At 39.9% G+C, this 21,782-nt stretch overlaps 2 protein-coding genes and 1 long non-coding RNA gene across 5 annotated transcripts; 2 read left to right on the plus strand and 1 right to left on the minus strand.

Moving 5' to 3' along the window:
- The first annotated feature begins 4,823 nt into the window (after positions 1 to 4,823).
- Positions 4,824 to 10,846, plus strand: LOC119900885 (mucin-3A-like). 2 transcript variants are annotated; one of them, XM_038716182.1, is made up of 13 exons: positions 4,824 to 4,983; positions 5,341 to 5,533; positions 5,674 to 5,822; positions 5,976 to 6,067; positions 6,190 to 6,826; positions 6,909 to 6,962; positions 7,076 to 7,138; positions 7,390 to 7,473; positions 7,678 to 7,769; positions 7,862 to 7,920; positions 8,391 to 8,561; positions 8,659 to 8,702; positions 8,810 to 10,846. In XM_038716182.1, exons 1-13 carry the CDS (start codon positions 4,963 to 4,965, stop codon positions 8,924 to 8,926), a joined length of 1,776 nt encoding a protein of 591 aa, XP_038572110.1. In that variant the 5' UTR covers positions 4,824 to 4,962; the 3' UTR covers positions 8,927 to 10,846. The 2 variants fall into 2 exon arrangements, with proteins under 2 accessions (XP_038572110.1, XP_038572111.1); XM_038716183.1 differs by having other exon boundaries at positions 8,813 to 10,846.
- A 2,896-nt stretch (positions 10,847 to 13,742) lies between these two features.
- Positions 13,743 to 17,779, minus strand: LOC119900886 (torsin-1A-interacting protein 2-like). Its single transcript, XM_038716185.1, has 8 exons — positions 17,599 to 17,779; positions 17,250 to 17,378; positions 16,978 to 17,151; positions 16,472 to 16,576; positions 16,222 to 16,368; positions 15,975 to 16,097; positions 15,831 to 15,884; positions 13,743 to 15,722 (listed from the first exon to the last, which is right to left on the minus strand). The coding sequence occupies exons 1-8, from the start codon at positions 17,648 to 17,650 to the stop codon at positions 14,935 to 14,937; spliced, it is 1,572 nt and encodes a 523-aa protein (XP_038572113.1). The 5' UTR covers positions 17,651 to 17,779; the 3' UTR covers positions 13,743 to 14,934.
- A 3-nt stretch (positions 17,780 to 17,782) lies between these two features.
- Positions 17,783 to 21,064, plus strand: LOC119900887. Of its 2 annotated transcripts, none has more exons than XR_005444121.1 (4): positions 17,783 to 17,910; positions 18,550 to 18,622; positions 18,737 to 18,838; positions 20,992 to 21,064. It is a non-coding gene; the product is annotated as an uncharacterized LOC119900887 (long non-coding RNA). The 2 variants fall into 2 exon arrangements; XR_005444122.1 differs by having other exon boundaries at positions 17,784 to 17,901.
- Positions 21,065 to 21,782: the final 718 nt, after the last annotated feature.

The raw sequence follows: 21,782 nt of genomic DNA on the forward strand, positions 1-21,782 counted from the left end.
TACTGTCAATGATTCCGCTCTTATGACACACCGGCTGAGGAGTCCCCCCCAAGAACTGTATACTCGACTGAAAGACTCTTTTTGCAAATGGGTCCAGTACGACACCTGCAGTAAAGAGGAAATGATGAAGATGGTAGACAGGAAATGGTCCTGGAGCAGTATTTGAAGGTGCTTTATCCAGAAGCGAAAGCCTGGGTCAAGGAGCATGATCCGACTACTGCTGCAATGGCTGCTAAACTGGTGGTTGCCTATGTGTCTGCTCACAAGGGACTGGGATCTTACCGCTATGCTGGACAATGCAGACTCCAAGGGGGTAAGTCTGAGGGGTTTTTGAAAGGGGGTGGTTCAAGTAGCCATACACAGGGTCAGGCCAGCTGTAGAAAACCTTCACATGTAGATCAGACTAACCAAAGGGTTTGGTCAGGTCGCAAAGCAGAGGTAGTGTGTCACAGCTGTGGTGAGGCAGGCCACACACGCCCCTTTTGTCCAGTTAAAAAGTCCAAAGCTACAAACCTGTGTTATGGTCCAAGGCCTAGGGTTGCACCTTTCCCAGAGTCATCTGATTAGCTAACTTTTACAGTCCTGGTAAATGGTAGACCCCCTAACTGCATTGCTAAACGCAGGTTGTACTCGATCTCTTGTCCAGCCCAAGTTTGTGTGGAAGCCAAGAGCTATGGAATATAGAGGAGACAGAACCAGTTGTTTGTGTTCATTGCCACACGTCTGTGGTGCCCACAGCAGAGGTTTATTTAGAAGTACACAACCAACCTTACCTCATCAAAGTAGGGGTAACTCCAGAGTTGCCATACATATCCTGTGTTATTAGGAACTGCTTGTCCCATTCTTTTGGACTTAATTCAAGAGTGGAGGGGGAAGTTGTGTGGAGTTATCACTAGGTCTAAGGCAAAGGAACACTCACCTTTACCGGTGTTAGTTGATCCAGAGGTTGAATCAGATTCAAGAGTGCTACAGTCTTCCTGAGGTATCGAGGGCTGAGGTGCTCAGGGTAGGTCAATACTGTTCCGTGGGCTGGTCATTTGGGCTTCATGAAGACTTTCATGCGAATAAGTAAGAGCTTTTACTGGCCAGGAATGTATACCCAGGTTCATAACTACTGTAAAACATGCCCAGAGTGTCAGCTCACTGCAGGAAAACATACAGCTCCTGCACCCCTCATTCCAATCCCTGTCATTTCTACTCCCTTTGAGAGAATAGGTGTAGATATTGTTGGTCCTGTAAAAAGGAGTCAGACAGGCAACAAGTTTATTTTAGTCATTTGTGATTATGCTACTAGATATCCTGAAGCCTACCCCTTAAGAGAAGTAACAGCTAAACAGGTAGCTACAGCTTTGCTTAAGTTATTCAGCCAGGTAGGAATCCCCAGAGAAGTTCTGACTGATCAAGGTCCAAATTTCATGAGCCGCACACTTTCTCAAGTCTATCAGCTGTTGGGTATTAAGAGAGTGAGAACCACCCCTTACCACCCTCAGACTGATGGACTGTTTGAGCGATTCAACAAAACTTTGATTAGTATGCTTAAAACGTTTGTCAGACACAGGAAAGGACTGGGATAAGTGGCTCCTATTTTTGCTTTTTGCTTTCCGTGAAGTTCCCCAGAGTTCAACAGGATTTTCCCCCTTTGAGCTCATCTATGGTCATCAGGTCAGAGGTCATCTGGATGTTCTGCGTGAAATGGGGGAGGATTCTGATCCACCAGAGACTATGAACATTATCTCCTTTGTCCTAAAGATGCGGGAAAATCACATCCATGGCTCGTGACAATCTACTGAAATCCCAGGCTAAACAGAAACAATGGTATGATCGTGAAGCCAGAAAAAGGAGCTTGGCAGTAGGTGAACGGGTATTGTTACTTTTGCCAACATCAGAAAATAAATTACTGGCAAAATGGCAAGGCCCTTGTGAGGTCAAGCAGAAGATGGGTGAGGTGACTTACCAGATTTTCATGCCAGAACGGAAACAACCACTTTTCATATTAATATGCTGAAGAAATGGGTCCCCATGTCAGTTCCAGAGGCATCTGTACCCCATTCTCTCTTTGTTTGAGCTGTGGATGAAGAGGAGGATTTGGTGGAACAATATCTACCTACTGAAGAGGAGAAGCAACTGGATCTCACTCACCTGTCAGATGGGAGGAGAAAGGAGCTGCTTGACATCTTGCCTCTCAACCTTTTTCTACAGACACCTGGAAGAACAGAGGTGGTATTCCATCATATCGCTTTAAAGGACCCAACCCCTCTCCATCAACCAGTGTACAGAGTCCCAGAGTGTCTTTTGCCAGTTTTGAAAAAAGAGCTGGACATGATGAGGGAGATAGGAGTGATAGAGCCTTCTGTCAGTGAATGGAGCAGCCCAATAATTCTGGTGCCAAAGAAAGATACAACATTAAGATTCTGTTTGGACGAGTCAATGGTGTTAGTAGGTTGGACTTATACCCCATGCCCAGGGTTGATGATCTCATTGAGAGACTAGGCAGTGCCAACTTCATCAGTACACTGGACCTATGTAAGGGATACTGGCAGATCCCACTCACCAAAGAACACAAGGAGGTGACAGCATTCAAAACCCCTTTTGGACACTTCCAGTTCACAGTGCTCCCCTTTGGCCTGCATGGGGCCCCTGCAACATTTCAGAAGATGGACAGGTTGCTGAAGGGCACAGAGGGCTATGCGGTGGTCTACTTAGATGATGTGGTGGTCTATAGTTCCAGCTGGGAGGATCACCTGTCTAATCTGAAGGGAGTGAACAGACCTCAAGTTGGAAAGGTAGATGCTATCTTGTCAGCCGAAAGACCTAGAACTAAGTCACAAGTCATGTCAGTTCTGGGCTTGGTGGGTTGGTATAGGCGTTTTGTGGAGAATGCCATTAAGTAGGCGTTGGACTCTCGTCGCTATTACCTACTGGGATAGAAATTCATTCTAGAGACAGACCACCGGGCATGGACATGGCTCCAGAATAAGAGACCAATTCCAGGATAACACGGTTTCTCACCATACAGCCTTTTGACTTTGATGTTCTCTACAGGAAAGGGAGAGAGAACTGCACAGCTGATTACCATTCTAGGACGCCACAGGGGTCATCTTCAGAGGGAGGAATGTGAAATGTCATGGGGCTACCCCATGCCTTCATTTAAGCCAGCAGTAACATTGGTCTTAGCATGCTAAGCTAACCTTAGCTGAGCATTAGCATAGCATTACCTTAGCATATGGGCTAGCATCAATGGACACATGGCTTGTCATTTCATGTCATTTCAGTTCATTTACGTACTAGTCGAAAGAGTTGAAATCATGATTAGATAAATACAGCACATACACAGTTCATTTCAAGTCATTTATTTTAGCTTATTGGATTTACCCAAGGTCATCCAAATGTTTGTATGTTTCATTCACCTGTTCTCATCCTCAAGCAGGGATCTGGGTCGAAGTGGCAAACAAGAAGTAATGGAGTGTGGAGTAATTTATAAGCGGAAAGACCTGGAATAGTCCAAGTGTGAGCCAGTACAGAGGGGTGTACTGGAGTACCTTAAGTTGCTGTTTTGAGAAGCTTTGTTCAGTATGTAACATTTCATTTCTGGTTTTATAGTTGATATATTGTGTATTGATGTAGCCAGAAATGTTTTGGACTGTTGAGGTAACATAATATTGTTTAATTGATTTTCAATTAACTTTGGTTTGTCTTGTGGGAGGGGCTTCTGGTATAAAGGAAGGAGGCAGAGGCTAGTGATGAGCAAATTAAGCTTTTGTGAAGCACTGAACCACCTGAGCAAATTGTTTAAAAAATGGGTTCATTACTTGAAGCTTCAGTTACAGGGACCTCTCCTGGCCAAGTTCAAGGCTGCAGGCAAATTAGACAGGCTAGCTGGTGGACAGGAGGTTTTTAATTACATACTCGCACGCCCCTCGATGAGCAGTGCTGGAGAAACTACTTTACTTTCGTAGTAAAGACCATTAGTTATAAAGAATCTCTGCTTTAATCACCCTTGGATTTAAAGTATATTTACTTTGAAAATTCTTTGATACACACTAAGACTGAACATTATGTTTGAACAAAGATTGATGAATACATGAATTTTGTTATTGAGGAGAGAGTGCTGAGAAATATGGCACAGGTTGGATGCGCTTGTGTAACTATGACAGGGGGTGAATGTGTTTAGATGGGGTGCACAACACTCACTTTCGAGTCGATCGAGGCAGTGCCAGTGAATCACGTGACTAGACCGCGAACCAGTCAGTGATTCATTCAGTAAGTGAAGCAGTTGCTGCTTCGGACGTCACATGTCACGTGATTTATTTATTTTTTCACACCAAAGCAAGCTTTGAAGCAGTGGTTCAATAGGATTGCAGTCCGGGGGTTTAAAGCGTGTATCGAAGCTTCAGTGTCGCACTGCCATCACTAGCAGAGGCTCTTCTCGGCAGAACAGCTTTGGCCTGGAAGGGCACATGTGCTAGAGCCCAATAGTCAGGGCCTGCTATAGGTTTTTTTTTATTGTGGTTTTTATTATCAGTTTGTAATGATAATTTGAATAGTTTATACTTAGTTTCCTTGTTGTTGTTTTTTTAATTTTAGATATATTTTTGCAATAATTCACACTTGCACAACTGCACTTTCCATGTATCTGGTGAAGAAATAAATTGAAGCACCAGGTGAAGAACTCCTGAGTCCATGTCTCCTCCTTCCACCATGGGGCTAAACATTACACAGATCTAATCAGAGGTAAAGGGAAACTGTATTTTGTTGATCATTTTAGCTGTGCATATGGGCGGGTTCAGCAGTGAACTTTGATTGCCCTAAAACTTCCTCATTTGTTCTGCTGAGTTGTTGCACTGCTCTCTGACACACTACATGCCTTACTCTCGTGGAAGGAAAATCCCTTTCTGCGAAGACATTCCTAAGGTTTCTTATATTTTTCTTAAAGAGATGCAATTTTTTTAATCTTATGGTTTCATGGAAATACTTTATTTTAAGGTAAGAGAAAAAGTTACTATCATCAGATATTTAATTATTTTCCACTGAGGGCTTAAAATGCCATAAATCAAATTGAAAGTGTTACAGCTTTAAAGCTTAACTTAATCGCTATGTCATTTAAAGCAGAGGTACTGGTGCAACGAGCTGTAGACCTAACAATTGAAAAATGTTTCTGAATATTTACAGTATGAAACTAAACTGATACTTATGGTATCAATTTGTCAGCATACTATCAATGTGAAAGTTTTCCAGTCAATCCTCAGCGACTGCATGTTTAGGAAGAAGGCTGGGAAAAAAAAGACGTGTTCATATCGGGTTTATCGCATTTACAGATGGCTTTGCACACTTGTTTTACAGATGTGGCTGTGGACGTTGGTTAGCCTAAGCATCATCACAAAAGTGTGCGGTTATGCAAGTGGTTACTTCCCGGAAGTATGTCATACAATGTCACCTAGGCATAAAAATAGAGGGGAAGTTCTCGCTCCTCAGAACACTCAACCGCCCTTTGAGGTCCGTTACGAACATGGTAAAAAGGGAGACCCTATTACAGGTACAGAGACTTTTGGATGAAGGCTTATTTGTCACTATGAATCTTTGTTGCAGTGGTCATTCACTAAGCGCAAGATTAACACTGTCTCCATTTTCTGTCCCTCCACCTGCGTCCTGATAAATCTCCGAACCATTTTCCAGTTTTTCTCAAGAGCAAGTCATCCACACAGTTCAGGGGATTTATGTTGGAGGCTCGAAACAAAAGCATGGTGGACGATGGCCGGCCTGTTGGAAAATTTATCTTGCTTGACGCTAGAAATTCTCAACTCCTGACGTGTGGTGATATAGTAGTAAGTAACCAACCCATGTCGTCATTATTAGAGTTAGTAAATGCATTGAAATGTTAAATTGAATATTCATATTTTCCACATCCAATTTAATTAACACATTTAAATGAACTTGAGTGGAAATTCAAGATCAAAGTCTTTTATCACTCTCCTCAGGACTCAGCTGTGAGTCAAAAAAACAATCAAAGAAAATCTTTAATTCGAGTTAACTGGACAGCTCCGGCAGAAGAGCTAGACATCACTTTCAGGTATTTGTACACTTTGATGACCTCTAAAAGTCAAGAATAAAACTGAACTTTTACAGTTTTATTTAATATTCCACTGTGGAGCAAACAGATTTACTTTAACATCAGTGTCTGATATATTTCAGAGCCACATTTGTTGAGTCTTTTAATATATTCTGGGAACGAGTGGATGTGAATGTCACTTCACCGCCACCACCACAAAGTACTACAAAGCCAAGTACCACGATGAGTACTCAGCCAAGTATTACTACAAGTACTCAGCGAAGTACTCCAGCAAGTACTACAAAGCCAAGTACTACAACGAGTAATCAGCCAAGTACTACAACAAGTACTACAGAGACAAGTACTACGACAAGTAATCAGCCAAGTACTACAACAAGTACTACAGAGACAAGTACTACAACAAGTAATCAGCCAAGTACTACAACAAGTACTACAGAGACAAGTACTACAACGAGTAATCAGCCAAGTACTACAGAGACAAGTACTACAACGAGTAATCGGCCAAGTACTACAGAGACAAGTACTACAACAAGTAATCAGCCAAGTACTACAACAAGTACTACAGAGACAAGTACTACAACGAGTAATCAGCCAAGTACTACAGAGACAAGTACTACAACAAGTAATCAGCCAAGTACTACAAGTACTACAGAGACAAGTACTATGAGTAATCAGCCAAGTACTACAGAGGCAAGTACTACAACAAGTAGTACAATCGGTACTACGAAGACACCGAACAACACTGGGAGCAAAAGAAAGGTGGATTTGATCAGAAATCTATCCATGAATATATAAAATTCAACAGTTTCATTTACACAGCTCATCATTGTTTTGTCTTCAGGGAGAAGCCACCAGGCTGATGACCTTTGACGCTTTATTTGAGGGACTGAAACTGGTATGGTATTTATAAACTCATGTCACTGTTACACAGTATTCCTACTAAAGCTGTAACTTGGCTAAACACTAATTATCAAAAATAATTATACAAGAATATGAATGTCTCTTCAGGAACTACCTAACATAATCGCAACCACCCTCACCAGCAGCCCCTACCTTCATCGTCTAATTAAGGTAACGCATGAGTTGGAGGGCTTGTGCTGTCACAGTAACTGTTTCTAGATCTACTCATCCTGTTTCCCGTGAATTTGAAAAGTAATTTTACAAAAAAGATTTTACACTGCAAATCAGCATAGGCTATAAATGCTAAATGGCATTTGCAGGCCCAGTCCAGTGCTTCTGTATCTGTGCCTTGAAAAACAAACACTAAATGAATACTAATTATTCAGCAGCATAATTGAAATTGCATTTTATTTCTTTTGTAGGGGACACAGATATCCTGTTGTTTGCTTTGCACCGCAGTTGAAATATCGGCAGCAATCTTGTATTGTGTGTGTGATTCCTCTGAAGTGAGTAATAATAAGTAGTGACTTCACTTTTCACACTTTCAGAGAACACTTCTCTCTATGGATTTCCAAATTTCTGAATTGTTCTAAGGTTATTTTTAATGTTTGTGTATATGTGTGTGTGTGTGTGTGTGTGTGTGTGTGTGTGTGTGTGTGTGTGTGTGTGTGTGTGTGTGTGTGTGTCTGTGTGTGTCTGTGTATGTTCAGGTCACTCTCGTTGCTCTTGTGTGTGTGATGATATTGATTGATTTGATAGAGCTGGTAATCCTGAGTCTGCCAATTGGACCCAGTCATGAGCTGTAAGTTCAACTCCTCTTCTTCTGCCTGAATTTTTGACTTGACCCTTATGTCAACACTGTGCACAGCGGTTTTCTCTTTTGTTCTATTCAAGAAAGGAGATCTGTGACCTTGCTGTCAAAGTGTGTTCTGTCATCCATATGATTTTTACAAGTAAGTTATACCTGATTTTTACCTGATACTTGTAAACTTTCCGGTATTTATTTTGCTCTGTCTGAAGACTTTTTAAAGCAATTGTTTCAACATTCAAGGAAATACATAGGCCTGAAGAAATACATTTTTTTTTTGAGAGTTAAGGCCATTCATGTTGTCATCTGCTAACGTGTTAAAAGAAACCTCATGGACTTGTACTGTATTCACCATCCTTAGTCCCATTTTATCAATTGGTTACAAACACCATTGTCTATTTTTGTCTTTTACAACAAACTCCTTCTTCTTACTGTCAGGAGGTCGATCGCACAATGTGAGGAATGTGTATGCAGACCCCAGATTGTAGGAAAGCATTGTGTCCTTAAATTTCCCAAAATTTTGAACTACTGCTTTAAGACAGAGACAAACTAACCAATGTTGCCATTGCCTGTTTATTGCTCTGGTTTTAATTTCCAAACTTGTTCTACACACAGTTGCTGTGATCTTTACTGGTGTTATCAAGACTGACAGTTGCAGTAAGAACAGGACAGAGTCTTGGCTTCTGAAAGTGATGGTCGCTTACACAGCGTGGATTTTGCTGTTTGTAATTTGGGTTTTCGTATTCACTGCTCACGGAAAAGCAATACTGGGGGGAAGCAAAATAGGTGAATAGCTTGTACTACTGTTACTATGCACAAAATACAGTAGGCTAAGGATTCTTATGAAGAACAAAATTATATCAGTCAGTATTTTCTGTTACAGGGAGTTTAAAAACAGGTGAGGGATGGAGGCAACAAAGAAGAAAGGTGAGCCTGTCCACATTGTGACATGTTCTGCTAACATCTTGTTTTGTCATGTGCGACATCACAGTAAAAATGTTTTTCACGTTTTCCGCTGAACCTCTGAATTTCAGAAGACGCTCAGTGCAGCCAATGTGATTGTCACCGCTGTCTCAGTAATCCTCGTCATTGGAAACATGTCCTTTGCTGCAGCTGTCATTGCTGGGATATTTGGGTGTCTGGAAAAATAGGCCTGTTCTGGTACTTTGCTTGCATGTGATTCACAGTTTTGTACATATGATACCAGTACAACCTAACAGTTAGACTAAACAAACTGGATAGTGTTATTAACATATTACATACCATAAAATGGGTTGTTCATTTTCCAAGGAAGTTTAATTGTTAGGTCATATAACATCTTATCAGAGTTAAGCCTGTCAACAAGGTGAAACTGCAAATATTTGCTAAAGATCCACTTGCCTATAATTACTGTATGTATCACCTTGTGCCAGACATACCAGTCGTCATCATCAGTTGGGGAATGTTTTTAATGTTGTGATCATGTCCTCATGAGTAATGTGTGGAATGTGCTTATCTTATGAAAAACAAGCCTTGCTATACTTCATATAGACTAGCTTAAGTATTGAATTCATAAACATAGATGTTATAAAATGTGGAGAACTCACTCATGACATAAATGTCCCCTTGTGTTTTAGGGCTAAAGGAAGGCCAATGAGATAAAACTTCAGCACATACACTACCGTTCAAAAGTTTGGGGTCACCCAAACAATTTTGTGTTTTCCTGAAAAGTCACACTTATTCACCACCATACGTTGTGAAATGAATAGAAAATGGAGTCAAGACATTGACAAGGTTAGAAATAATGATATGTATTTGAAATAAGATCTTTTTTACATCAAACTTTGCTTTCGTCAAAGAATCCTCCATTTGCAGCAATTACAGCATTGCAGACCTTTGGCATTCTAGCTGTTAATTTGTTGACGTAATCTGGAGAAATTGCACCCCACGCTTCCAGAAGCAGCTCCCACAAGTTGGATTGGTTGGATGGTCACTTCTTGCGTACCATACGGTCAAGCTGCTCCCACAACAGCTCAATGGGGTTCAGATCTGGTGACTGCGCTGGCCACTCCATCACCGATAGAATACCAGCTGCCTGCTTCTGCTCTGAATAGTTCTTGCACAATTTGGAGGTGTGTTTAGGGTCATTGTCCTGTTGTAGGATGAAATTGGCTCCAATCAAGCGCTGTCCACTGGGTATGGCATGGCGTTGCAAAATGGAGTGATAGCCTTCCTTATTCAGAATCCCTTTTACCCTGTACAAATCTCCCACCTTACCAGCACCAAAGCAACCCCAGACCATCATATTACCTCCACCATGCTTAACAGATGGCGTCAGGCATTCTTCCAGCATCTTTTCATTTGTTCTGCGTCTCACAAACGTTCTTCTTTGTGATCCAAACACCTCAAACTTGGATTCATCCGTCCACAACACTTTTTTTCCAGTCTTCCTCTGTCCAATGTCTGTGTTCTTTTGCCCATCTTAATCTTTTTCTTTTATTGGCCAGTCTCAGATATGGCTTTTTCTTTGCCACTCTGCCCTGAAGCCCAGAATCCCGCAGCCGCCTCTTCACTGTAGATGTTGACACTGGTATTTTGCGGGTACTATTTAATGAAGATGCCAGTTGGGGACCTGTGAGGCGTCTGTTTCTCAAACTAGAGACTCTAATGTACTTATCTTCTTGCTCAGTTGTGCAACGCGGCCTCCCACTTCTTTTTCTACTCTGGTTAGAGCCTGTTTGTGCTGTCCTCTGAAGGGAGTAGTACACACCGTTGTAGGAAATCTTCAATTTCTTAGCAATGTCTCGCATGGAATAGCCTTCATTTCTAAGAACAAGAATAGACTGTCGAGTTTCAGATGAAAGTTCTGTTTTTCTGGCCATTTTGAGCGTTTAATTGACCCCACAAATGTGATGCTCCAGAAACTCAATCTGCTCAAAGGAAGGTCAGTTTTGTAGGTTCTGTAACGACCTAAACTGTTTTCAGATGTGTGAACATGATTGCACAAGGGTTTTCTAATCATCAATTAGCCTTCTGAGCCAATGAGCAAACACATTGTACCATTAGAACACTGGAGTGATAGTTGCTGGAAATGGGCCTCTATACACCTATGTAGATATTGCACCAAAAACCAGACATTTGCAGCTAGAATAGTCATTTACCACATTAGCAATGTATAGAGTGTATTTCTTCAAAGTTAAGACTAGTTTAAAGTTATCTTCATTGAAAAGTACAGTGCTTTTCCTTCAAAAATAAGGACATTTCAATGTGACCCCAAACTTTTGAACGGTAGTGTAAATGGGTCATAAAATGTGTCAGTCTGCTGACCTCATGACTCAGCCTGTTATTGCTTATGCCAGGAGTATCTGAGGTCATGGAAATGCTCAGAGTTCAGTGTGTAAGGATGAAAATAATGTGTCATAGTGATCGATATGAATTGAGAGAGATAATTAACTTCATTTTGAAAAGATATCAAGTTTTACCATAAGTTGTCTGAATATAATTATATCAGAATGTGTCCAGTACTATAAACAGCTTTTTTATATATGTGCATGATGCCATTCAACTTAATTGAAATTCATTGTCTGTTTTTGCTTTCAACATACAAGGTTTCAATACAAGGACTCACCATATATGACCTCTTGCAATAGCAATACTTGCAAATCTACACAGTAAAACCAATCTGTGTTTTGTGTTACAATGTTTTGAGTACAAAAAGAGAAATTCCCAAGTACAAGTCAAACCCATGTGAATTGTTGAACCTGAATTATTAATGTGTAAATTACAGTTATGTAAACCAGTTTTAATATATTTTACATTCAAACATTTGGACATTTTAAAATCTAGTTATGTTAGTGTCACCAGCGGTTGTGATTTATACATGATGATTCATTTTTATGGTCTTTTTGAAGGAAGCAAACTTCAGCTGTGTCCACGTTCAGTTAATAAACTTTCTACTACTGACTTAGCCTTCTGTAATTTCCTCGTTTCTTATCACAACACTGACAATGTTGCAGCCTCTTACTCATTTTCACTTTGATGCTCCAGGAAACATTTTACAGTTAGATTTAGATAATTTATGTAGACAAATATACAGTGTCTGTTAACAAGATCACTCAGTTGAACTCTACGGTTCATACATACCTCTTAACCGCTTAGTAAATAATTGAACTCCCCCTGTTGTACAGTTGTAAATTCCTAGTTTCCAAGATCGATACTATACACATAAGATGTTGTGGCACCTTCATTATCACACAACAAAAAGCAGGTTTATATTCTGGGCTATGTTACATGTAGAAAGGTCCAAGAGCCGTTATTAAGTCTAATGTCTCTGTGTTAAGTGTCCCTGTAACTAAGCACACAAAAGGGATGCACATCCATGGGTTAGACATTAACTGTAGTTATCAAAATCTTCATTGAAAATGTAGCCCACAGGCAGATATTATTTCAGAATGATGCCAGAACAGGAATGAGCAGTATCACAGAACACTATTTTGAAATTTACATTTGCACAAATTAGTAAAATCTGTTAGAAACCTTGTTTAGTATTGAGAAGATTGAGTGCCGAAACACATGCCAACATGAATGCTGGTAACCCTGGAGTGCAGGCTTGGCTTGCCCTGACTGCAAAGGGCACTCTATAAAATATTAAAATTAAGAAAGTCCTTAATTGTATGTATAGTGGATGATTGTAACACTTTTTAAAGGAGTGTTGCAACCCACCCCACCCCTGTTAGCCATTGTTTAGCTAGCTGTATTAGCATTGTGGTTTTACAAAGGAAAAAATGCATCACATGCTGCCTACGAAACTACATTTCAATCTAATATAATTCAAAAATGTTATCTGCAATAGTACAGATACTAAAAAAAAAATTTACTTTCTGACCTCAAAATCTGTTTTTTCTCTATATATTCTGAATGTAACGGTTTCCAGCCTTGAAAAACAACATGCCGGATCACGGAAGAAGGTAAATACTGAAATGATCACATAACTCCCATCTTATCTCTAATAGGTAGAATTGGTGTTGTTAACCCGATCTCTCCTATAATATAAACAAAGCATCTCTCTTGCAATGATCCTTATGACCCTACATTAGAATAGAATACTTACTTTATGATAACAAATCCAGTCCTTTTTACCAAATGAATTAGGCCTATATGTTGCAGCTCCCCCTTTATTACTGAAAGGTTCTTTATGCCTCAAAATGACTTGCTTTAATTAGCATTATAATTGACAGATTATAACCCACCCAGTGTTTTTAACCTTTAGAAATTTAAATTTAAACTTAATAACAAACCTAATAAAGGGCCAATATAACCCATACAATGAAGTTTTGCACTTGACAAAAAGTAATTGCAGCCTCTTTTTGCCTCTGAATGACTTTACTTCATTCTTGAGCATTGTATTTGACAGATTATATCTTCACAGTAATTTGTTGAGGTACCTTTTAAAGGGTCAATACAACCAGTAAGATTGTCAGGTTTGCACTTGACAAAAAGGGATTGCAGCCTGTACTTATTGACTAAAAGGTTCTTTCTGCCTCAGAATGACTTGATTTTATTTATGATGGTATATTTGAGCGATTATTATTGTAGTTTTTCATTTTCCAAATACATACATAAACATATATATATATATATTTCAGTACAATAGTCTTTCATAGACAAACATTGATGGCCCAAGTGATTTTTTGCAACCAGTCATTTATTCCCTTGGTCCCACATAAGAGTGTGTCATTAGTGTATGTTTAATTACTGTGATTATTATCATCTTGCATATATACAGACAGGTGGAAAATTAAATGAAAAACCTAAATAATTGAGAGTAGAAACATAACAAATGCAGATGCTTCCACAAAGGTGAACTGCATGAAGTAATTAACATCCAATGTTAGGTAGGTCCTGTGGTAGGTATAAAAATGCTATAAATATAATCTAATGCCACTGTGTGAAGTGTTCCAGAAACTAAGCACACAGGAGGCGAACCGCTTCCATGGGTTAGACAATTAACTCGTCTAGTTATCAAAATAATCTTTATTGAAAATGTATTCATGTGAGCAAAACAAAATACATTTCAGAATGATGCCAGAAGAGGAATGAGTGTAATCCCAGAACACACAAATCATAAAAATATAGCTATAAGAAACCTTGTTGGGATTCTGATGTTGTCGAGAAACAATATCAAACGATTGATGAGTGTGTTGGTACTTTTCAATTATAGTCTAATATTCTCCATATGAGTTTTTAAGGCACATTTTGTGACTGGCTGGCTAATATTTAGTCATTCTACAAATTCACTTAGTGAGAACCTGTATGTTTCTAAGTTCACAATATTGTAAGTACATTTCAGTGGTTTCTTGACAAACAGGTGCAAAGCACAAACCTTTTTATATCCAATATAAATATATACAGCCATAGAAAAAATAGTCCTATTTTGGAAAGAGACAACATTTCACAAATATACACATTCAGAAAAATACAAAGAATATAAAATATTTGTCGTAATAAAAGCCAGTACTCTTCGTAAGATGGATAGTCAAAAGCAAAATCAAACACAAAAAACACTTTCAGTGCAAAACAGAACAATTATGTACACAAGCAAGCCATCAGTTGTCTGGGAGATTTAAAACAGAACAAGAGATATTAATTTCCACCTAGAACAAAAATGAAACATTTTCTGTTATTTCCAAAGAAGGAACCATGCTTAATAAACACCAAAAACTCTTCTTAGATGGGAAATGTCTGCTAAAACGCTGTTGAACAAAGCGCTGTTGGTACAGATTTATGAGAAAAGAAATTAAACAATCTATACCTTGTATATTGTACTCTAAATCTGCATGGAAATACGCATTTCATACCCATCTTTGGAATTGGATTGATAATGCAAAACCATGTTACATCCTCATGCAAAGTCTGTACATGTACACATATATGTAAAAACTCAGTGCTGGACATATTGTGAGTAGTAATATTGGACTGCAGCTTGAATACATCATCATCTCTGACACAGAGAGAGAGAGATGAATACAACCCTCAAACACCTGAACTCAAGTCTATATGTGAAGAATAACAGCACACATGTTATATTTACATTACTTCTCTGTTTTGTAGCTCCTGCACAGTGCCAAGAAGATCCAAGCTGGTCCAAAGTGGTAACCAGACTTCCAGTTTGATGCCAGCTTCATCTGCATCCTCTCTGCTCTACTTCTGTCTCAGACACCACAGGCAAGATAAGATGCGAGATGCGGCTCCACAGTCCCCCAAACTTGTCAGTGTCCATCTCATCAAAGGCAGTCTGACTGCTGGAGTCCACCAGCCTTTCCTTGACATAGTCATGCACCACCTCCTCCACGTCCTTCAGACTCTGATCATCCCTGACCTCATCTTGAGGCAGCAGCACAGTAAACAGCAGAAACACCTGCTTGTATGCGGCGTTCTCATGGTCACAGTAGCGATAAAAGATTAGGGTGCAGCCTGGAGGCAGCTCTTCGAAGCGATGAATGACAGCCGCAGGTTTGTCTCCTTCAAAGGCTGCTCGTAACTGATTGTCAATGTCCAGCTTCACCTCATTGCTGTCCTGGCCTGCTTTACTCGTTCCATCAATGTGGAGGACGGAGGCGTTGAGGGCAGATGAGAAGGAGGAGGCGAGCCCCTGAGCCAGGCAGTGCAGTGTCTTCTCAGCCCTGTGGCCAGAAGTAAAGATCAGACTGACTGGCTCTGTGGGCTGGGCTGTTCTGAGGTGCTTCCCCAGGTGGATCTTGCTCCTCTTCCACACCTCAGGCCGCTGCCTGGGGAACTGAGTCTCAAGAAGAGACAAGTGATCTGCAAACTTGTCTGACTTCACAACCCCAGATGGATGCTTTCCATCATCTGCAGGCCTTTGGAGTGTAGGGATGGTCTTGCATGCCAGCAAGACAGCAACGCCGAGCAGCACCAGGAGAACCAAGCTGCAGAAATACCACATGAATCCTGAAAGGACACAAGATGACAGTCAAACGTAGTACAGCAAATTATATACAACAACTGACTTTGGGTGTAATAATGTCAAATAATGTAATTAAAATGACTATAGCTTACCTCTAGAGGAATATCCAGAGCTTCTCTTGATAACAGCAGCTTTATTTATCCCTTCTAAAAGAGATGATCTCATTAAATCAATGTCAAAAATGTCACAGCTGCAGTAGATGTTGCTTCTGTAATATTTAGTTGAAGCTGCAATACCTTTTTTGTGGGGCGTCACAGTTTCTTTGTGTGTCAGAATGTTATTCACACGTTGTCGCGTTGTGTAGGATTTCTCTGAGACTGTATACCCGCTTTGGACATGGTGGTTAACTGTAGGTGTACCTAAAGATGAGGCAGAATTTAATTGTGTAAATATCTGATAGTTTTTAGACATGTAAATCCATTGAACAGGTGCTCAATGCAATCTTTTTGAGTAAAATATGACTAAATAAAACGTCTACCATACCAGAGTTCTTGGCTTTGGCCTCCACTGTCCTCTTGTATTCCGCCATGCTGGTGGTCTTAGAACTCAGCACGTCTTGTCTGTTTGGTTGTGAACTGACATGCATAGTAGACTTGGTGAGGGGTACTGTTGCTTTTGTTGAAGATTTTACTAAAAAAAAACAACAACAAAATATTAAAAAAAAACAGATTAGGAGACTGTATTATCCTCCCTTGATGTAATCATGCAGAATGAAGCTGTAGCGTCTTCCTACCCGTCTTGGTTTTCATCCGGTCAGCATCTTCATTTACAGCATGAATGGATCGGCAGCGCTCACCAAGCACTACAAAAGGGTCCAAATTCACATCTCCAAGGGCGCCTGATTTATACAGAGGGGCAACTTTAATTTAAATAAAACAGCTAAACTGCTTGTAATTAGATCCAATGGCAAGAAGTCATGAATAAAAGGTTAATGATGTCATGGTAAAACGACCAGAGTACAGCTGCAAATAAGATGCTACGTTTGTCATTGATAGCACCTGCATGCATTAAAACACACGTGCAAATGGTTAATATTATAAATATACAGCTTCTAAAGTGTGAGAATGTGCTGCCTTTTTGTGTTTGTATAATGGCCAGTTATATCAAAGTCACTTCATTTAAATTCTGGACCACTGCATAAAACAGGCAATATGGAGATGTGACTTGGGCTCGGGAAAATAGTGAGAGTTATGGGCTGATTGATTGGTGGTAAAAATGTTCATTAGTTGCAGCCCTAACCTTTGCATATTTTTGGTTGAGGGGTGTCATGAGAGGAATCCTGTCCAGTATCCATTTCCTGGTCTTCATTTTCCTCCAGGACTTCAGCTGATTCCTGGATATCCATCTCATTGTCGTCACCACTGCCTCCCCCTGCTCCTTCAGTCTGCAGCCGGCTCTTCTTGTTAGGGGACACTGTTAAATAGAAAATAAAAGTTTCAATTGTGTTTTTACACCGCCCTGAATTGAACAGACTGTCGCATCGTAAAATACTGTTAACTGGAGCACCCCACCTTCATCATCTGAGGCGTTCTCCACATCTCTGGAGCCATTGACAGCTGCAACAGGAGCTTGGTTTTCTGACGCTTTTCTGGTCCTCTTTAGAGGAGCCCTGGCGGTCGGCTCAATACTCAATAACGTCTCTAAGTAACGAGCAGAAAAAAGTTATTACAGTGAGTCAGTGTTCTCCTCTGTTGACTAAAGGAAATGCCAAATAACTCCCGCATGTTAACGCACAGCTCATTTCCAGTCTGGAAAAGTCCGATAATGTTAACGTTAGTTGAACTTTGAGTGAGCTAAAGTCAGCTAGCGTGCAGGGCTAAGCTAGCAAACGTTAGTTGTCATACTAGTCACTTTGCTCACCTTTAACGTTACCCGATGACTGTCTTGTCGATCGTGTCTGTCGGCGAGACATCTTATTTCCAGATACCCTGGAATCTATCTGGGATTAACCAATGCTACAACTCGAGCGATGCCAGAAACACCAATCAAACAATACTACGAACAGACAAACAACTGACTTCCGTGTAGTTGTGAGAAGTGACAGGAAGCCGTTGAATCCGGTTGAAACGCGAGCGCTGCTGAACGTTCCGTTATTCTGCATATTCGAACAACGTACGGAATAACACGGAAGGAGGGAGCGTTATTTTGGCGATGTGATTGATGGTACGCTTGGTAAGAATTAGTCATGACAAGTAACCAATTAAAAATAGTTTGATTAAGGTACACGAAAGCAATTCTTATAGACTATAGCCATGTTTTACTTGCTAACTGGTGGCTAAAAATAGAATCTCTTAGTCGACTAGCTTAGCTAGCTAACTTGACTGTTTACATCCTAACCTGCTGGCTATTTAGCTAACCAACAATTTACTTACGATGCATTAGCTTCGTTCCCCGTTAGAATGCTACGTTAACTGGCTAGGATAGCTAACGTTAACTAACTGTCACCATCTTGAACCATATTCCGTTGTAAATTAGCTCCTGCGTATTATTTATTTATATATATATATACAATTTAACCATCGGAACAGGTAAGTAAATAACTCTGAGTTTGAAAAGTAACGCTGATTGTTTTATTATGTGCTGCCAGTTCATCTAATCGGAAAACATGCATGTTTTCTGTTTCAAATCATTGGTAAATGAAAACATGGGAGTTTAGTTTTCAGGAGTAACGTTAGTGAAAGACTGCCTTTCAGCCGGTTGACAGGTGTGCTAACCTGTTTTACTTGGGACTTGACGTGTGACGAGAATCTGTCCAAAACTAATAAATGTGCTTTGGCATAACAACAAATGTTATATATTTTTCTTATGCAGCTTTGAACCATCTTGAGTGAAGTGCCCCCATCCAAAGACATGGCAGAGCAAGACGCCCAGCAGCACACAGCAGGTACTGAAACACCAGTGACAAAGGCTAGATATCAGATATATTGGGCTAGTACATTACAAAACATTTACAACAGTGGTTTATATTTATTTGATATGCCATTTACTTTTTTGTCAGATGTAAAGGAAGAAGACACGCAGTCCACACATATGGATTGTGTCTCAGGAAGTTATAAGTACAAACCGGAGGAAACTAATATTACTGAGCACATCTCAAAAGGTAAAATATTCAATCAAGGTCAATAGTTGAATGTATCTTTACCAAATGTGTTGCTGCATCGTCTGTACTAGTGAAATATGGCCTCTGACTCACCTAAAAAGATTCAGCTTCATCATCCTCAAACAGAATGTCTGAAATTAACAATGATGAAGACATGGAGCAGGATGATGCTCAAAGTAAGTAAATAGTATAAGTCAAGAAGTCTTTATAGACAAACATTGATGTCCAAAATGATTTTTTTTCAACCAGTCACTAATTCAACGTGATGGTTGTGTGTACGTTTCCCTTCGTGGTGGTGGCAGACAGAGGGCTGCTAATCTATTTCTATCAGGTTATTTCCTATTTCACTATTTTAATTGTACTTCATTCTGTACCTTACTATTTCAATCTCCCTCCCTCGCTTTTCCCCTTAGTTCTCTTTCCCTACACTCACACACACACGCACACACACATATCTCTCCGTGCCCAGTCTCTGCAGGATGTGCAGAGGCAAGACACAAAATGTCTCTTCACTTAACCCCAACGTTGTTACATTTTGCAGTCTTGTTATCTACTTTGTGTTACCTACAATTAACCCTCTAAGTGTACTGTAAATCAATAGGAAATAAATAAATAGGAAAAAAGTATGAAAAAACAAACTACTGCACACTGATCTGACTTACTAGTTTATTTGTGAGCAATGCGTTTCGCCCATTGCTTCTTCAGGCTCACACAGTGAAATTACAAAAGTAGGTGTGCTAAGTAGATCCTGTGCAGGTCATGTGACTAGCACAATCCATGCATTACATAACCCCCACAAAAACAGCATCTTATACAAAGTGTCATGACATAAACAGCAAGCTAACTATCCATCTATCTATCTATCTATCTATCCATCCATCCACACACCCTTTTAAAAAATGTAAACATACATAAGTTACAAGAATTACAACATTGCAAGACCTCATAAATATCATAAGGCAAAATAGCCTGACATTCCTACCTTTAGCATATATCCCTCGAAGGGAGGGTAGGGTATTCACTATCTAAACTTTCTCTGGAGGAAAAAACTCACCTCAGCGATAGACATAATAATCAACATTACAAGAATGGGCTCAAATCCAGTGTCTCATTCAGTCCATGAGGTTCAGTTGTGTTCAATTCATGAATCCAAAAAGCTTCCCTTCTCAAAAGTTAGTTGATCATGTTACCCACTCTTGGATTAGGACTCAATCTTTCAATGCCTATAAATTTAAGGGAAGTGGCCGAACCATGGTTTTTCTCTGTATAATGTCTAGCAATGGCATAATCCATGTTCCCATTTCTAATGGCCGCCTTATGCTCTGCCACTCTCACTTTGAGATTCCGTTTAGTTTGGCCCACATACATTAAGCCACATGGACATTTCAAACCATGGACAACATGGGTAGACAGACAATTTGTAAATTCTTTTATGTTGTATTTCTTTCCTGAATGTGGATGATTAAATATTTTAGTGTCAAATGTGTTTGAACAATGTGCACATTTGCCACAACTATAGTTCCCATAAAGCTGTAGTGAAAGCCAATTAGTTTGAGTGGGTTCTTTGTACATGGAACTAACAACAAAATCTCTGATATTTCTGCCTCTCCTGAAGCAAAAACGAGGTCTAGACACTGCTAAATGGTTCAAATTTGGGTCACATTCTAGGATACTCCAATGTTTGTTTATGATATGTTTAACTTGTCTAGAAATGGTACAATATTCTGACACAAATGTTGTTCTGTTTCCAACAGGTTTAGGGGAAGGCTTCAATAATTCTTTCCTATCTTTTCTATTGGTTTCTTCCACAGCCTGGTTAATAAGTGCTTGATCATATTCCTGTTCTCTAAATCGTCCAGCCATTTCTTTAGCATTTATATGATAATCCTGTTCTCTACTACATATTCTTCTTAATCTCACAAACTTACCATATGGAATATTATTAATGACATGGCTAGGATGGCAACTAGTAGCGTTTGTTTTGTTTTGTTGCCCACGGTAGGAAAAAAGTATGTTGAAGAAAAAAGCAAACGGTCTGATCAGTTACCGGATCTGGAATCGAAATGAAAATAGGTTATGTAGAATTTGAGAATGAATAGTCGCTCAGTCAGACTATAACTTGGGTGAAAATTGATTTTGGTGTTTTACCACAGAAAGGGATTCTATTGAAGACAAGACAGAAGGGTCTCCTCCAGATGACTACACTGTGCAGAATGTAGAGGGAAACAGCACTCCACCTCAGGCTGATGACGGAAGTCATGGTGACAGCAGAGAAGGACAGAAAAATGAGCAGCCGACCATTACAGGTGAGAAGATTTCAAGTGAGTGCTCTTATCGAAGTGTATCGAACCCTATTGTAATCCTATTCGTTTTTATTATTCTTCTTCTTCTGTACATAAAAGTGATAAAAATTTGCACACTTCAACCTCTAGGGGGCGCTTTAAGCAAGGTCAACGCATTTGGGCTTGGAACTCCCACATACGAAGGAGCATATCAAAAAACTTATATCCACGCGTTCGGGGGGATTGTGCTGAATCTCGTTGTAGAGGCCATGCTCATTTCAGCCTAGACTTAACTTTTTCGCAAAAACCTATTATAATTAACTCCTCCGAAGCCGCTCGTCAGACTTTGCACGGACCATCTCTGGACGAAGCCGATAAGTTAGATTGATACGCAAAAAAATGTTTGAATTATAAGCTAATAAATGTTTACACCAAACGCTAAAACCAGGAAGTGATGTCATATCATAGGTTCGGAAAGGCCGATCAACACCAATGACCTTATGTGGCATGATCCCCCGAGGGGCTGTGCAAAATTTTGTGCAATTACCTTCTAGGTGGCGCTGTGTAATGGCAATTATCTATTCATCTTTAGCCACAAGGTGCATTGAAAAGAAACCTGAGCTGAATTGTTCAGGATGGTCTCCTGACTTCAGGGACCCTAA

The sequence above is a fragment of the Micropterus salmoides genome, unplaced genomic scaffold (genome assembly GCF_014851395.1).
Source record: "Micropterus salmoides isolate LMB-PRFRI ecotype aquatic unplaced genomic scaffold, ASM1485139v1 Ms_hic_scaffold_13, whole genome shotgun sequence".
NCBI classification, from domain to species: domain Eukaryota; kingdom Metazoa; phylum Chordata; class Actinopteri; order Centrarchiformes; family Centrarchidae; genus Micropterus; species Micropterus salmoides.

Bases quoted from the DNA above. Each gene is read 5' to 3' on its own strand.
- LOC119900885 (XM_038716182.1), top strand. From the start codon at position 4,963: ATGGAAATACTTTATTTTAAG. The intron at 6,068-6,189 runs GTATTTGTACAC...GATATATTTCAG, and splicing joins GAGCTAGACATCACTTTCAG to AGCCACATTTGTTGAGTCTT. The intron at 6,963-7,075 runs GTATGGTATTTA...ATGTCTCTTCAG, and splicing joins TATTTGAGGGACTGAAACTG to GAACTACCTAACATAATCGC.
- LOC119900886 (XM_038716185.1), bottom strand. From the start codon at position 17,650: ATGTCTCGCCGACAGACACGATCGACAAGACAGTCATCGGGTAACGTT. The intron at 16,577-16,977 runs GTTAGGGCTGCA...TGTATAAATCAG, and splicing joins TCAACCAAAAATATGCAAAG to GCGCCCTTGGAGATGTGAAT. The intron at 16,098-16,221 runs GTATGGTAGACG...CCTCATCTTTAG, and splicing joins GGCCAAAGCCAAGAACTCTG to GTACACCTACAGTTAACCAC.